At 38.5% G+C, this 16,167-nt stretch overlaps 1 protein-coding gene and 1 pseudogene across 1 annotated transcript; one reads left to right on the top strand and one right to left on the bottom strand.

Annotated features, from left to right (window-relative positions):
- Positions 1–6,656: 6,656 nt before the first annotated feature.
- On the top strand, positions 6,657–11,844 carry LOC143851280 (flavin-containing monooxygenase FMO GS-OX-like 9). Its single transcript, XM_077360645.1, has 7 exons — positions 6,657–7,966; positions 8,554–8,624; positions 9,971–10,129; positions 10,260–10,342; positions 10,508–10,643; positions 10,822–10,995; positions 11,367–11,844. Exons 1-7 carry the CDS (start codon positions 7,414–7,416, stop codon positions 11,562–11,564), a joined length of 1,374 nt encoding a protein of 457 aa, XP_077216760.1. The 5' UTR covers positions 6,657–7,413; the 3' UTR covers positions 11,565–11,844.
- Positions 11,845–12,923: 1,079 nt separating this feature from the next.
- LOC143850107 (pentatricopeptide repeat-containing protein At4g21065 pseudogene) lies at positions 12,924–14,525 on the bottom strand (annotated as a pseudogene).
- Positions 14,526–16,167: the final 1,642 nt, after the last annotated feature.

The following is a 16,167-nucleotide window of genomic DNA, read 5'->3' as shown; positions in this document are numbered from 1 at the left end:
TTGCCGGGTTTTTTTTCTTTTTGTGGGATTTATGTGGGTAAAGGTAGGAGACAAAAGAGGGGACAAGCATTAATTAGAGAAAGATATTATGATTAGTGGAGAGAGAGGGTAGAGAGAGCAAGAGAGACCACCATTTTCAAGACAAGATTTTGCTGATGTCAGCAAGAAAAAGCTGGTGTGACCACTAAATATTTTCCCACATAAATCCTAGGGAAAAAAAACCCAGCAACCAAACAAAGCATAATGGATCATGACAAAGACGTAGTAGATGTTCCAATCCGAAGTGGATCTATTGACACCAATGCCAAGATGCTGAGATATGAGAACCTACACTTCTGTATTTTCCTCTACAATTTAAACTTCGAGACTAATAACAAAAGGGAAATGATATATTCACCCCCTTTTCTTCCCTGGGCCACCCCCTTCTAATGTAAACAATAGGGGTGTAATTTGGGTTGGGCTTTTACTAAAATGGAATTGGAATCAACCCGAATCCAAATTGACCCGAGTTGCATCCCTAAATTGAGAAGAGTAGTCATAAATACACTAAAAGGGGTGGCCCAGGGAAGAAAAGGGGGGAGGTGAATATATCACTTCCCTAACAAAACTTCCAAAAAATCATATCGTCAGGAACAGGTACCCCAACCGTTAGGTGGGAAACAAAACAAATCCCAACAGCCAACAGTTCTGTCACTTCTGTGAGAAAAAAAGACAAATCCCGACAGTAAAATCACATGTGATCAAATATCAAGCAGGTACACCATACCATCTCAACTAACGAAAACTTCCAAAATCTAATGTGGCAAACTTGTTTGGTGATCGAGGCAATTGATCAAATGGACATCTTTTCATCGCCCTTGATCAAGGGTCAGGATCATCTGATGAGGGTGGCACTCATGACAACATGCCTAACATGTGAAAACCGACCCGATTCACCTTATCTAAATAAGAGGAATGATAGATGCAAGGGCCCTCTTTATGCAAGGGCTAAAGAAGGGCTCTTGAAAAGATCCACATCATTAAGTGCAACCGAATTCAGTTTCTCAACCGACTTTAAAAATGACGCTGATCTATTCAAGGTCCCTTCTCCTGCCCTTGCATAAAGAGAGCCCTTGCATCTATCATTCCTCTCTAAATAAAGGCTTTGTTTGTTTCCATGTAAAATGGGCGTAAAACAAATTTTATGCACATTTTCTACTTTAAAAAAGGGCATAAATTTATTTTAAACACCATTGTAAAGTAGCTTTTCATATAATATTTTTTTTTACACTTGTAATATCCTACTACAAATTTATTTTTTTCTTCTTCTTCCTCTTCTTTTTTATATTTTCAAGCGACTCCTAGTTTTTCAGGCATTCATTCTTCCTTTTTCCTTCTTCTTCCTCTTCTTTTTTTATCATTTTTCCGGCGTCAATTCTTCTTCTCTTCCGCGAAGTGATAGACGACCTCAACATGTTTGGTTCATTCAACAAATATTGAGTTAGAGGTAATGTGAATGACTTCATGTTTATCATGTAGATCTTCTAGGATTGTCTACTAGCTCTTACTCCCATCCTTATGAGGATTGTCTCTTAAGCCAAAAAATCATACAAGTCACATGATCAATGGCCATATATTTAGCCTAAGCACAGGATCATGCCACCACATCTTATTTCTTACTCTTTCACATGACTAGATTACCTCCAACAAAGTGTAATAGCCACTAGTTGATCTTCTATCAGTCTATGAGCCTGGTCAGTCTGCATCTGTGCATCCCTCTACAGTTAGATAGCCCCTCATGGCACACATAACACCTGTTTCACGTGTTCCCTTGAGTTATCATAGCATCATTTGATCAACTTCTCAGTACATAATTTGAGAAGAGTACGTGATATATGAAGATCCCGTGGTTAGATATGGACACTTCGATACTAAGAAAATAGTAAAGAGAACTAATATATTTGATGTCAGATGTCTACGAAAGATCCATCTAGACTTCTTCTTGGAGGCTGTCATAGAGGAATTAATAAATCATGGTATGAGAGATATGGGTACAACTCTCTCATACCCTTGGCCTAATGGACCTTAATTATTGGAAAGAAAATAACCTTATTATCAGTCATGATTTTATTTTACTTTTGATTTAATGTTCAAAGTTGTCATCAGTCATTGTCAATGAATGCATATGGAAGCTTGTAATAGTCATTGTAATGACAAAAAATAACCCACCCATAACGTAAGTCATAATATTTTTCCATGGTTGATTGGAATCATGGATTAGCCATGATGGATGAGGTGAGCCCATATCAAATGGTCGATGGTCGACAGAAACCATAGATTAGCCATTATAGATGGGGGAGGACCTACATCAAGAGGTCCATTGATTGAAATCATAAGATAGCTATTGTAGACAAGGTGGGCTTGTCCTCTCTTAAATCTCCCAACTTTGGGATGAAAGTTTATGCCACAATGCAAGGCCTATCACACTCCGATCAACGTTCCACTTCGAAACGGATCATGACCCAGACTCAGACAGTAAGATCCGAAAAGCACTTTGAAAAAGGATCCAATAGATTTAGGACTGTTCATTAGGTTAAAATCAAGCCGAATTAACCCAAACCAACCGAACGGAAAATTTTCGATTACCTAAAGAAAACAACCGAAACCGAACGAATTATATGATAAATGAGCTGAGCCGAAACCGAAAAACGATTTCGGTTTTTCGGTTAGTTCGGTTATAACCGAATAATGAACACTTTAGCACTTGGTATGCTAATATTTCGTGTAAAAAAGTTCACGATAATACTCACTCTTTTTTTTAGTCGGAGCACCCCCTTCTACTAGTCATTTAGTCATTTACTCTAGTGTGAGTCGTCCCAAGTAAAAAAAGGGGGTGAATGAATATATCATTTCCTTTTAAAACTTTTAATTTTGTTGCTGATTCGGTTTTGAAATCTTATTCGGTTAAACCAAATTTTTTTGGATACAAACCGAACCAAAAACCGAAAGCCGATATATGCTGAAATCTGTAACCGAAACTGAACTGAAGAAATCCAGGGCCGAAATAACCCACCGAATTCGGTTCGGTCGGTTATTTCTGTTTTAACCGAATAATGCACAGCCCAAATAGATTAGGGATCTGAACAGATCATGACTATGACCAAGACATAGGTAGATCCAATGCGGTGTGGATCAATTAACAACCCTAACTCTACCTATACTCAGAAAGTAAGATCCAAGAAGCACCTTAAAAGGCTCTTAATGGATTATGACAAAGACATAGATGTTCAGATCCAAAGTGGATCAATTGACACCCATGCCAAGATGCTGAGATATGTGGTGTAGTTTGGGCCGGATCGGACGAGTTGCATCTATGAAAAGAGTAGTCATAAATACACTAAAACTTCCAAAAAAACATTCGTCAGGAACAGGTAGCCCAACCGTTAGGTGGGAAATAAAACAAATCCCAACAGCCAACAGTTATGAGGGGAAAAAAGACAAATCCTGACAGTAAATCACATGAGATGAAATCTGAAGAAGGTACACCATACCATCCCAATTAACGAAAAATTCCAAAATCTAAGTAAAGGTGCCAAACGTGTTTGGTGATCTAGGCAATTGATCTAATGGACTTCTTTTCTTCGTTCTTGATCAAGGGTCAGGATCATCCGATGAGGGGGGTACTCGTGACAACGTGCCTAACATGTGAAAACTGACACGATTCGCTCATCTAAAGGCTTTGTTTATTTCGATGTAAAATGGGTGTAAAACAAATTTTATGCCCATTTTCTACTTAAAAAATAGGGCATAAAATTATTTTACACACCATTGAAAAGTAACTTTTCATATAATATTTTCACCTAATTTCAAAATAATTAATTATTTTAAATGATAAAAATAATTAATTATTTTTTACACTTGTAATGTCCTACGGATTAATTTTTTCTTCTTTTTCTTCCTCTTCTTTTTTTATTTTTTCAAGCAACTCCTATTATTTCCGGCATTCATTCTTCCTTTTTCCTTCTTCCTCTTTTTTTTTTTTTCATTTTTCCGGCATCTATTCTTCTTTTTCTCTCCTGCTAAGTGAGCTGCTAAATGGCTTTCTGTAAAATTGCCTAGCAAAATCTTATATATAGCAATATATTCTTTCTTTCTTTTTTAATTGGGACAGCGACCCCAGTGTAAAAGAGCGGTCATAAATATACTAGAGGGGGTCATAAAAAAAGGGAAGAATATATCATTTCTTATATGGGATTTGCTAAGGTCCATCGCAAAAGGCATTTCGCGGCTGGTCTGTCGCATGTCAGACCAGCCACCTCGTGAATGGGGACAAAAGTTGATGTCTCCATTCAAGAGGTGGCTGGTCTAACGTGCGACAGACCATCCGCAAATTGCCTTCTGCGATGGACGCTAGCAATTCCCTTCTTATATATAAATGTGGAAGTCGCAGGAAAAAATGATATAATTTCTCATATATCCTCCCTCTCTCTCTCTCTCTCTCTCTCTCTCTCTCTCTCTCTCTCTCTCTCTCTCTCTCTCTCTCTCTCTCTCTCTCTCTCTCTCTCTCTCTGCATTCAAAAGCTCTAGAGCCACTACAAGAAAAGTGATTGCGAATGAATGTCGGTGTAACTTACACCGACGCTTTCAGTGAGCGTTGATGATGTTACCGTGCCTAAAGGTATTTACCGATGTTTCTTTCAAAGCGTCAATGTTATCAATTATACCGGCGTTTATGAACGTCATTAAAAATAAAATATAAAACGTTGGTGTTATGGTTATCACCGACGTTTTAAGTAAACCGTTGATCTCAACTGAAACACAAGCCAAACCCAAATCCACAGGAATCAGAACCTTAACCCCACCGAAACCCTAACCCAAACTCAAAGCCAAACCCAAATCCCCACCGAACCAAAGTGAAGAGAAAAACCAAAGCCAAAAACCCCAAACCAAAGTACAGATGAAAACCCAAATCAAAGGGGGGAGAGAGTCTGATAGAGAGAGAGACGCCGGAAGCATAGAGGCAAGAAGCAGAAAATCCAGTGGGAAGAGGAAAAGAGAAGTGAAAAGAGAACTGGGGTTGGTTTAGTGGGTTTCAATCTGCTATCACCAACGTTTCCAAAATAATGCTGGTGGTAAATTTATTCTATGACGCTCATGACCGTAGGTTAATCCCATCTACTTATTACCAACATCTTACTCAGCAAACGTCGGTGCATGTAAGTTATTAGCCACGCTATTCTTGAATGTGGGTAGTTGAATGATGGTGAAGGATGTTTTTCTTGCAGTGAGCTGATGGAACACGCCCTTTAAACTTGTCCCATACTAGGATGGGTCCCACCTAGTCCCATACTTAGGCAAGCCCCAGGATTGCAACATTTCCCTCGATTTTACCCATCTTATAGCCATCTGTCACCCCTTGCCCCCTTCATGCCTGAGTGTGTAGTGCAAGCAATTTGCTACAGTTGTGTTATGGAAGCAACATAAAAAAAACAAAGGAGATTCACATAAGCATAGTTAGAAGACATGAGAGATATCTCGTCCTATTCATCTTTTTGTCCCTTAGCCCGGCATGTTCGGATGTTCCCGTGGCTTGTAAGGGGACATTCAAATGTGTGGACACCGTGAGTGGGCAGGCCATTATTTTTATTTTGTTTCTTTTAGTATGCAAGTTACCCTTTTGATTTTTCAAAAAAAAAAAAAAAGCCAACAAGCAAAGGCTTAGGAACCATTTGGATGCATGGAAAGAATCATTCCTTATTATTCCATGCTTTGGCAAAGGAGAACGATACTTGCACTCCATTATTTTAATATTCGCACCTGTCCTTATTTGTACTCTTCTAGTTAGTTATGAATAGCTGCTCCAGCACTTAAAAAGGCTATCAATAGCCAGTCAAAACAGTGTTTACTACAGTGAGAAGTGCAAGTATCAAAACAGAGAATGTGGATATCATTTCCTTTGGAAAAATATATGTGGAAGGAATTTAATGGCTACTTTAGAATTTTGGAGAAGTAGAGATCCTAACCCCTTATTTATATAAGAGATCATTTGGATATGATTATTTTGTTTTCACTACATCTAATGATGATCATGAACATAGATTTTAAGAGCAAAGCCCAACTTATCTTTTAGCCACATGGATTTTTTATGACAAACTATGTAACTCAAAAGCATGCAACCATGATTTTAAATATACAAAGTTGTCACCTTGTAAGGTAAACAGTTTCCATTCTCTACATCGTATAATTTGTTAGATTTTGATTTTCAAAATCTTATTTTTAGTGAAAATATAGTGTTTGGAAAATGTTTTCTAAATGTGTTTTGGAAAAGGAAAAACTTTTCTTTGGAAAGAGTTGCTTTTTGCAAGAGAAAGAGAAGAGTGCAAAAGTAGTGTGAAAAAGATAGTTCCGTACCGACTCATAAGAAAGAAAAGTTTGGCTTATAAAGCTTTACTCTTTTCTCTACTTTATTATGGCGCACAATGGGTCTTAGCCTTGGGTTGAACCGCGGGACGGTGCAACGCACCATTCGCACACGAGCACGAGCGCGCGCGGCGTGGGCAATGGGCTATAGGGCGTATAGTGGCGCTTTTTTAGGCGCACTTTGCGTGAGCGGGTGCAATCCGAAGTGTCAGATCGTAGTGTAACGGCTAGTGGAAGAAGACCGTTGGATGGTGTCCCATCTACTCAATGGTCAAAGGCCCAAATGGTGCGATCTGCACCATGGATGGGCAATCTAGCGGTTCGGAGTTGAAAGGGTTTTTACACAAGCCAACGGTCACTCCAGGATTGATCTGATCCGTAGAGTCGCGATTAGACACGATCTAATGGTCAGAATTTAAACCCGCTGAAAGGATGTCCAGAAAGGGTGTTTTCCAACGGGAAAAGCCACCAGAAGCTCTATAAAAACAGTAGAAAATACTCATTCTATAGAGAATTCGGATTTCTACTTTGGCATACCCAAAATTGCTATTTCCAGCACAATTTTCTCACTCTAAACCCCTACAAAGTTTATGTTTTTACTGTTTTAGAAGTTCTCTTCAAGTAATCTGTTTTCTGCAGAAGCAGAACACTTGGGTCTCAATTACTTGAAAAATTCAAAGGTGATTCAGGCTTAATTCTGTTCAGTGCAGAACGTCGTCAAGCAATCAGTTTGGAACCGGGCTTCATTGTATCTTGGAGGCGAGTGCGTGGTCCCCTTTGCACACTACTGGTGGGGGGAATATCGTCTTAAGGAGAGCTTTTACGCGCCTTGAAGCATCTTCTTATTTTCTTCTCAACCACTACACGGATTATTTTCCAACATAATTTTGTCCCTTCCATGTGCATGATCCCCCACACAACATCCTCCATTCATTACCTATAAAAACCACCCATCTAACAATTATATTCTGCCATCAAACTGCCTGTCTAGCTCGATTCGATCAGAAAACTACCATGGTTTCTGAGAAAAATCACTGCCAACGTGTTGTCGTGATCGGCGGGGGGCCTTCGGGGCTAGTCGCCGCCAGGGAACTACAGAAAGAAGGTCACACTGTGGTGGTCATGGAGCAAAACCATGATGTTGGAGGGCAATGGCTCTATGACCCAAGAGTAGAAAGTGAGGACGCATTAGGAAAGGGCAGTGTCCTAAAAGTTCATAGTAGTATCTATGCCTCACTTAGGCTCACATCCTCTAGGGAGATTATGGGCTTCACTGACTTCCCTTTTATTGCCAAAAAGGGTAGAGATATGAGGAGGTTTCCTGGTCACAGAGAACTTCTGTCATATCTTGAGGACTTCTGTGACTGGTTTGGATTGAGAGAGTTTATTAGGTTTAACACTAGGGTGGAGTATGTGGGTATGGTTAATTCAGATGAAGATGGCAAAGATATGAAATGGGTTGTCAGAAGTACAGACAGAAAGAGTGAGAAGGTGATGCAAGAGGTCTTTGATGCTGTTGTTGTGGCCACAGGACATTATTCTAAACCGAGGCTGCCAAGCATTAAAGGTATGTGTAGATTTTTCCAATTGGGGGCAACCCATTTTTTCTGATTGAAGAATTGCGCAGTTTCAATTAGTTTTATTCTAAGATTCAATGATTTTGCTTCCTATTTCTGTTTGTGCAGTTTTTTTTCTATTGGGCGCAACCCATTTTTCTGATTGAAGATTTGTGGAGTATCAACTCTTTCTATTCTACGATTCAATGATTTTTTATCCCTTTTTCTGTTTGTTTGGTTCTGTCATTTTCCAAATTATCAGAGAAGAAGTTGCAGTTTCATGAATCAAATGTTATTCTGAAATCCGACCGAGCAACCCATGATTCTGTTTTCAAAACCGACATGAACTTTTATTTATTTATTTTACCTTTAAAAGGGGTCCCTGCGCTTTAGTTGTGTTATAAAGCCTCCTACTGGTTCGTTTAGCAGGTCCACCTTTGCGGGTCCACCAAAAATGACGAATGGGACGCAGGGAGCTTTCTTAAAAAAACATGAAATTTTATTTGTCAACTCCAATGAGAAAAAAGGTCCAATTGGGGATTTTGGTTCTTACCTTCTGTTGTCTGTATTGATGGTTATGTGACATTGTGTGACAAAGGGATGGATTCATGGAGGAGGAGGCAGATACATAGTCATGTTTACAGGGTTCCTGAGTCATTCAGGGGTGAGGTATGCAACATCCTTCTCTTGTTCTAATCTTACATTAGATTTTCCTATCAATGCTTATTTTTAAGGGTCTGATATATCGCAATATTTTAAGAGGTTGTTTCACCTCCTCGCCACTAAATGTGTCGGCCGAATTCAGGCTTTAGCTTTTTTATGCAGGACTGAGATTAATCTGGCTAAAAACATGTTTTTAATCTCATCCCTTCACAAAAAATAAAAAATAAAAAAAATTGAAAGAGTGAACACATAGAAAGGTATTATTGACATTGCGCACCAGACCCATTGATCTGGATAGTGTCCAATCTAGTAAAGTATAATTAACATTGTAACATTAGATTTAGATGTGATTAGGGTAATAATCTCATATGAAATTCGTAAGCGAAAAAATTAGAATTCCTACATGGAAAACATATTGATTAATGAAAAATATCAATTTATGAGTGCCATGTTGAAATCCAATGGTGACAAGGATGGGACTTCACTTGCTCGTTGACATTTTCCCCGGATTGTGGGTCAAGTAAAATCGAGCACTGAACGTCAATGATTGACACAGCCAATTTTTCATTAACTGAGGCAATGTTACAGTCCTGAGTGGGGACCCACCCTAGTTCCATCAGCTCTGGAGCTTTTGGCGTATTGCTAAGGTATCTAACATTAGAGTAAATAAAATGTTTGGTTGCCTCAGAAGCTCCAAAACCAAGTCAACTTGGGTGAGGCAATCAAGCATTCCACAAATACAACCATGACTCCCCAACTTAGGCTAGTCAATCAAGTATTCCACAGATAAGATCATGACTCACTGAGTCAGAGCCCACCAATAGCTCCAAAGCCAAGTCAACTTGGGCGAGTCAATCAAACATTGCACAAATATGACCATGTATCAACCACTTGGGTGAGTCAATCAAAGCATTCCACAATTAAGACCCTGACTCGCCGAGTCAGGACCCACTTGAGTCTCATTCGTGGGATTAGAGTAATCAATCCTTGTCTCCTTCAGCCTACTTGACTCAATCAAGTTGTGGGCCAGCTCCTTGATTTTCTTAAATACAGATGTTTTAGAAATCATAGAAATCATAATGGCCCAATTTATTTAATCTATTTATTAAACCATATGGTTTTTGAGTTAGCAATTATGTGTCATCAAATTCTCTAAAATAAAACCATGTTTAAATTTAATTTTATTTGTAAATGGGACATTAATGCCTCTGTAGAAGCCATTAACTGTATCATTTATGAACTTATTATAACCATTATTTACAGATATAGTACTTAAATTCAAAACCAACTTCATATAAGATTATATGCAAATCACTCTGTGACTAATCATGTTGATGTTCTGCACACTACAGGTGGTAGTTGTAGTTGGGAACTCCCTAAGTGGACAAGATATATCCATGGAGCTTTTGGGTGCAGCAAAAGAAGTTCATCTCAGTGCCAAGTCCCTTGAAATCACGGAGGGATTATCAAAAGTCATGTCCAATAATCATAACCTACACATTCATCTAGAGGTATTTCAATACATATCATATGTATGAACATTTGTTTTTTTTGTAGCCCCCACTCGGCCCAAAATTAGGCCAAAATGGCCATCTCGCATGATTCAATTATACCCATTGATCAAAAACTTGTGAAATGCAGATAGATTATCTTCAGGAGAATGGGCAGGTTTCATTCATTGATGGCTCGTGGGTTGTTGCCAACTCCATTATTTATTGTACAGGGTAATTAGTGCAAATAATTTCCATTGCTTCTCTAATCAGGATCATAATATCCCATTTTTAATATAATTTCTATAGTAGGCATTCAATAATTATTACAAATAAATTCTATTGCTTCTCTAATTTTAATCATAATCTTCTATTATTATTAATATATTTCTTTTGTAGGTATTCATATTCATTACCATTTCTTGACACCAAAGGAATTGTGGAGGTGGATGATGATAGAGTGGGACCTTTATTTGAGCACACTTTCCCCCCATCACTTGCACCATCTCTCTCCTTTGTGGGTATTCCTAGAAAGGTATTTAATCATTTTTGACATATATATATATAATTCTAAAATGTATTTCATATGGATTAGAAATTTGGTTGGTTTGAAACTGAAGAAAAAATCTTCACAAAACCAAAAGAAGAAAACTAAGTTCTTTCATCTGTATCTAAAACCTCGTCTTTGAAAAGTGTCTCTAATTTCGTTGTAGATCATTGGGTTTCCTTTCTTTGAATCACAAGCAAGATGGATAGCCCAAGTACTGTCAAAGAAAAGAAGTCTGCCATCATGGGATGAAATGATGAAATCCATCAAGGAGTTCTACCACTCATTGGATGTAGCAGGCATACCAAAGCACAAAACACATGAGATTGCTAATTTTGAGGTCTCTCTCTCTCTCACAATGAAACTTTTGGGTTCAAATAGACAGCTATAAAAGCATGCATTATAATGATATAAGAGGAGTGTTTTAGTAGAGTCTGTAAGTACTGGAAACAGTGTTTAAAAACGCAGATGTGACGTGGAACAAGGCCAAAAAAAATCCTTGTCGACTCGGCATGGATACAGCCAAGAATGCGGTTGACGCAGGCATAACTCGGGAGAGCCAAAGTAAAAGGGAGTCAACTCGGGCGAGTTCCGAGTAGAGTCGACAAGTTTTTAAACACTGTCTGGAACTAACCTTGTTCTTAAGTATGTATGTTAGGGTCTGTAAGTAATGGAACTAATCTCACTGCAATGCTCTTTATGTTGTTGCAGTATTGCGATAGGTATGGAGATTACAGTGAGTTCCCACGTTTGGAACAATGGAGGAAAGAAATCGTTTTGGCAACTTTGAAAAATGCTGATGCCAATTTGGAAACTTACCGTGAGTCATGGGACGATGATGACTGGCTTCAAGATGCTCTTCAAAGCTCCCATTTCACCCAGCTTGCAACCCAACCCTTCACTCTTTAAAACCCATTTTTTCCATGGATAAATTCATTGAATTATCAATGTGTGTGCGTGTGTGTGTGTGCGTGCGTGCCAGGGTTGAAAAATCATCCACTCTGAAAAACTGGAAAGCAAGAAAAAAAGGGGACATTCAAACCATACATGAGTGATAGATTTCTTCATTTCTATGAGTTTTATTTGTTGCAGATTCACTAGTAACGTTTTAGTTAGCTTGTAATTTTATACTTTACTTACAAAAATTACTCTTTAAGGTTGGAAATATAATCATGTGATGTTGTTTTAAGTCAATAATTAATGGTTTTTAAGTTGACGGGTATGCGATACTCCGATAATTTTTATCTGCTTGTTTAAGTAATTCTAGGACGACATGGATTATGAATAGATATCTACCAATCGAAGTATTGAGGTCACAACGTCAGCAGAGGTTTTTAGCAAAAGAAGAATGCTACTTTCACATGAAAAGACAATAGTAATCTCTGCAACAATAGACATCTTCTCTAAAATGGTGGGAGATGGGCATTCAAATGGTTTCAAAGGCAACCCCAACAAGTTCTCAAATTCTTTTTGTATTTATTTGCCATTGGCTTTCCTATGCAAAGATCTGTTTAGCCATTCTGAGGTTGTTGTTCTACATGCCTTGGAGCATGCCACTCCCCATTTGTTTTTCATCCCCTGTTATGAAGAGATGATAGCCAGCCGATCTGCTACATCATTAGCAATCCTAGGGACATGAACAAAAGAAGGAAACTATCGTTGATCATAGAACTAATCTCATCCAAAAGTTTACCTAATCTCTCCATGGACCAATGCTCGTGCCATGAACCCAAGATATGGCATTTGAAGAATCCCCTTCTATCTCCAGCTTGCCTTCCATTTGATCCCTAAATAAGCTAATGCTGAAGTGAAGAGCACAAACCTCCGCTTTGGAAGAGTCGTTATTCCAACTGGCCCAAAAATATATAGACGACGAGACCATTACTATCTCTAAAAACCCCTCCAATTGCCGCTTTGCCAGGGTTGCCACCAAGTGAAACTTGATTAGAGATGAATTCAGTTTCAAAAAATGTTTGGTTTCACAGCGCATCATAATTACCTTAGTAATGGTTCTCAATTTGCATATCAAAGTGAATTCAAGTGCCTTAAAGTCACAAGACTCACAACCGATGGAGTTTGAGAAGACCAAACACCTCTCCTGATTAAGTACAACTAATTTTGATCCCTAATAGCGATCCCCCTTCTATAGATCATTGAAATGAGCTTTAGAAAGCAATTTTCAGTCCCTACAAACTCTAAAATTATTCAAAAATTTCTCAAAAGCCCAAGAGAAGGAGAAAGATTCTTGACTAACAATAAAAAAATGGATTACCAATAATCTCTGCAAGAACAAATGCCTCCACCAAAATGGTGGAATCGATTTCGATCTCTAACAGTAATATCTCTACCATAGACCTTTGAAACAAGCTTAAAAAAGTAATGACAGTCCTTACAAACTCTCAGATTCTTTACTATCCTTATACTCGATCCATGCGAAGTTCTTAGAAGACCAAAAGCAAGAGCAAGCTTCTCACTGTGATACATAAGAGAATCTTCCTTCTCCTCTTCCGCAACATCATAAGAAACCATGTCAGTATCCGCAATATAACCTGCCAACCTCAATTCCTCGTTCATATCAGCCAACATTTGAAATATATCTTCATTGTTCTTCTTCTCCAACCGACTTGCAACAACAAATTCATAAACAACATTATCAATTTCAATTAAACTGCATCCCGGGACCTTTTGAATACCCCTATGGCTCATCCTCTCTCTTACTTCCTCAACCTTACTCCACCTTTGATCTCGAGCATATAGATTCGAAATCAAAACATAGTTCTCTCCATTTTCTGGCTCTAATTCGAGAAGTTTTCCAGTGGCAAGCTCACCCAAGTTAGTGTCTCTATGAATTCTACAGCCAAATAGCAATGCCCTCCAAACTACCGCATCCGCTTTAATGGGCATGGTTCTGATTAGGTCTAGAGCTTCATCTAAGAACCCGGCTCGACCAAGAAGATCAACCATGCACCCATAGTGCTCAATCCCCGGTCCCAATCGAAATTCCTTCTCCATACTAACAAAAAACTTTCTCCCTTCATCAATGAGACCACAGTGACAACAAGCACATAAAACAGCTAAGAATGTAACCCTATCAGGTTTGACATTGTCTGCCATCATTGCCGAAAATACTTGCAAAGCAGCTTCGGCATCGCCATTCATGGCAAACCCAGAAACCAACGCATTCCAAGTATAGATATTCTTCACTCTCATTGCCCAAAAAACCTTCTCAGACTCCTCAACAACCCCACATTTTGCATACATGTCAATGAGAGCAGTGCCCACAAATACATTAACTCTAAAGTTCTTGTGATTAATATAATTGTGAATCCACTTCCCCTGATTCAAAGCTCCTAAATGAGCACAAGCTGAAAGTGCAGAAACCATGGTAACTTCAGTCGGCTCAATGCCGAAAATCTGCATATCGCGAAACATGCTAAGAGCTTTCCTAAATTGCCTATTGTGAGCATACCCAGTAATCATTGCATTCCAAGAAACTGAATTTCTAATGGGCATTTCATCGAACAGTTTACGAGCGTCACTGATAGATTTGCAAGTGGAATACACATGAACAAGAGCAGTGTTTGTGATGACATCTGAGTGAAAACCCATCTGAATTACGCATCGATGAATCGATTTACCGAGTTCTAAACGTGATAATTGCGCAGCGGATTTAAGTACAGAAGGAAAAGTAGAACAATCAGGAAGAAATCCATGATTTTGCATCTGGGTATAAACTAGAATTGATTCTAGATGCTTGTTTGAGTTAGTGTAAGTTCTGATCATGAAGTTGAAAAAGTCAGTGTTCATGAAAATTTTAAATTGGGTGAAGAGAAGGGTACAATAATCAGAAACAGATGAAGAAAAGGACATGTCTATGAATTTCATGAGTGATAAGGGGTTGATGGGTATGTTGTTTGTGATACTGTGGCAGAGAATCTGTCTCGTGTGATTGAAATGTGTGAGAGATTTTAATAGGGAGAGGTTGAGGTTTTGTTGGGGAAGTTGAGTTGGATTTTCTGTCAGAGGAGAGATTGCAGAGGTGTGGATGGAAGAGGAATGAATCCATCTATCTAGACTGATGAGATTTTGTGCAGAAAAGATCCACTTTGCTAGTGATCTTGTCATGGTTCTTCAAGGATTTGAATTTGTAGGTTTTAGCTTTTGGGGGGGCTGATATTGGGCCATTTCGTAAAAGAAAATTATGGAAGGCAATCCATGGAAAAAAATTTCATAGAAAAATAAACACACTAAAGCCATGTTTGGCAGCCAAGGAAATTTTTTCCACAAAATATTAGTTTATTCAGTGGCAAATGAGGGCAAGGAGTGAAGGTGAGGGATAGAATTAAGAGGGCAAGAGTGAAGAGTGTGTAGTGGCAGAAAACAGGGGAAAGAAAAACATCTCTCAACACTTGGTAAACTATTCTAGGGAAAAAAAAAAAGAATTCATGGCAGACAAACATGGCCTAATAGGTAACACTCTAAGGGCATGTTTGGCATCCATGAAAAATATTTCATGAAATATTTGTGGGGCCCGTTGAGAAAGATGGGGCAGGGAGGGGTTTGAGAGGCTGAGTGTGAGGGGAGAATGGAAAAACCCCAATTTTATGTAGCACATTTTTGTTGATTTCTCATGTCTCTCTTTTACTCTGCATGTCTCACACAATTGGGCCTACTGGGTATTCTATGGAATAATTTTTCACTTTTGCCATATATGCCCTAAAATTCTCATAATTTCTTATGCATGACCAAACTTGGGCTTGTCCATAAAAAACACAAATAGGTAAAACACTGTTTTGAGTCCAATAATGGGTTTGAGGCTTAAAAATAGGATGCCACTATTTAAAAACTCACCCGTCCGAGTTGACTCCTTTTTACCTTGGCCGAATTCTTATTCAAATACAAGTTTTGACTTATCAAATTAATCAAAAACTACTTTGACTTGCTCGATTCTTACCCAAATCCGAGTTTTGACTTATCAAATTAATCAAAAACTACTCTGACTTGCTCGAATTAATGAAAAGTTGACCACATCAACCATTGACTTGCTCGAGTTAACTCATTTTACCATTTTGAACAAAAGATAACTCTATATTAAGAGTAAAAATAAGAGATTACATATTCACGCCGTAGGGGGGAGAAGCCCCAGAGTAAAACGAGTACCTCACTACCTTGAATTTAGCAAGGTGATCCGCAAAATCATTAGCACTCCTAGGAACAAGAACAAAACTGAGGAAAAAGTTCAAGTTACCATGGGTCCCAGGTGCTTGGCTAAGGGTGGAATGCTTCTCTAGCACAGAGGCACCAGGTGATGAAATCCCAGTCAACCATGCTAGATAACACTCCGGGTTCCTAAAATAGGACTTGTGTGCATGTGAGATGCAGGGTTTAGATGCAAGTGATGTAAGTGTATGCAATAAGTTCGCGCAATCTATGATGCCTTCAGGTTTTGTTAGATTAAGTTCAAGTAAAATGTGATGAGAAAATAAAACAAGACAAACTAATCTAACAAGTA

This window comes from Tasmannia lanceolata, unplaced genomic scaffold, assembly GCF_043159265.1.
Source record: "Tasmannia lanceolata isolate RefF3 unplaced genomic scaffold, GAP_Taslan_0.1 ptg000018l, whole genome shotgun sequence".
NCBI classification, from domain to species: domain Eukaryota; kingdom Viridiplantae; phylum Streptophyta; class Magnoliopsida; order Canellales; family Winteraceae; genus Tasmannia; species Tasmannia lanceolata.
Note: the sequence above shows the minus strand (reverse complement) of the source record. Positions and strands in the feature narration are given on the sequence as shown.

Coding starts and splice junctions, on each gene's coding strand:
- LOC143851280 (XM_077360645.1), top strand. CDS start 7,414: ATGGTTTCTGAGAAAAATCACTGCCAACGTGTTGTCGTGATCGGCGGG. Junction 8,625..9,970: donor CTGAGTCATTCAGGGGTGAG/GTATGCAACATC, acceptor TGCACACTACAG/GTGGTAGTTGTAGTTGGGAA. Junction 10,130..10,259: donor ACCTACACATTCATCTAGAG/GTATTTCAATAC, acceptor TGTGAAATGCAG/ATAGATTATCTTCAGGAGAA.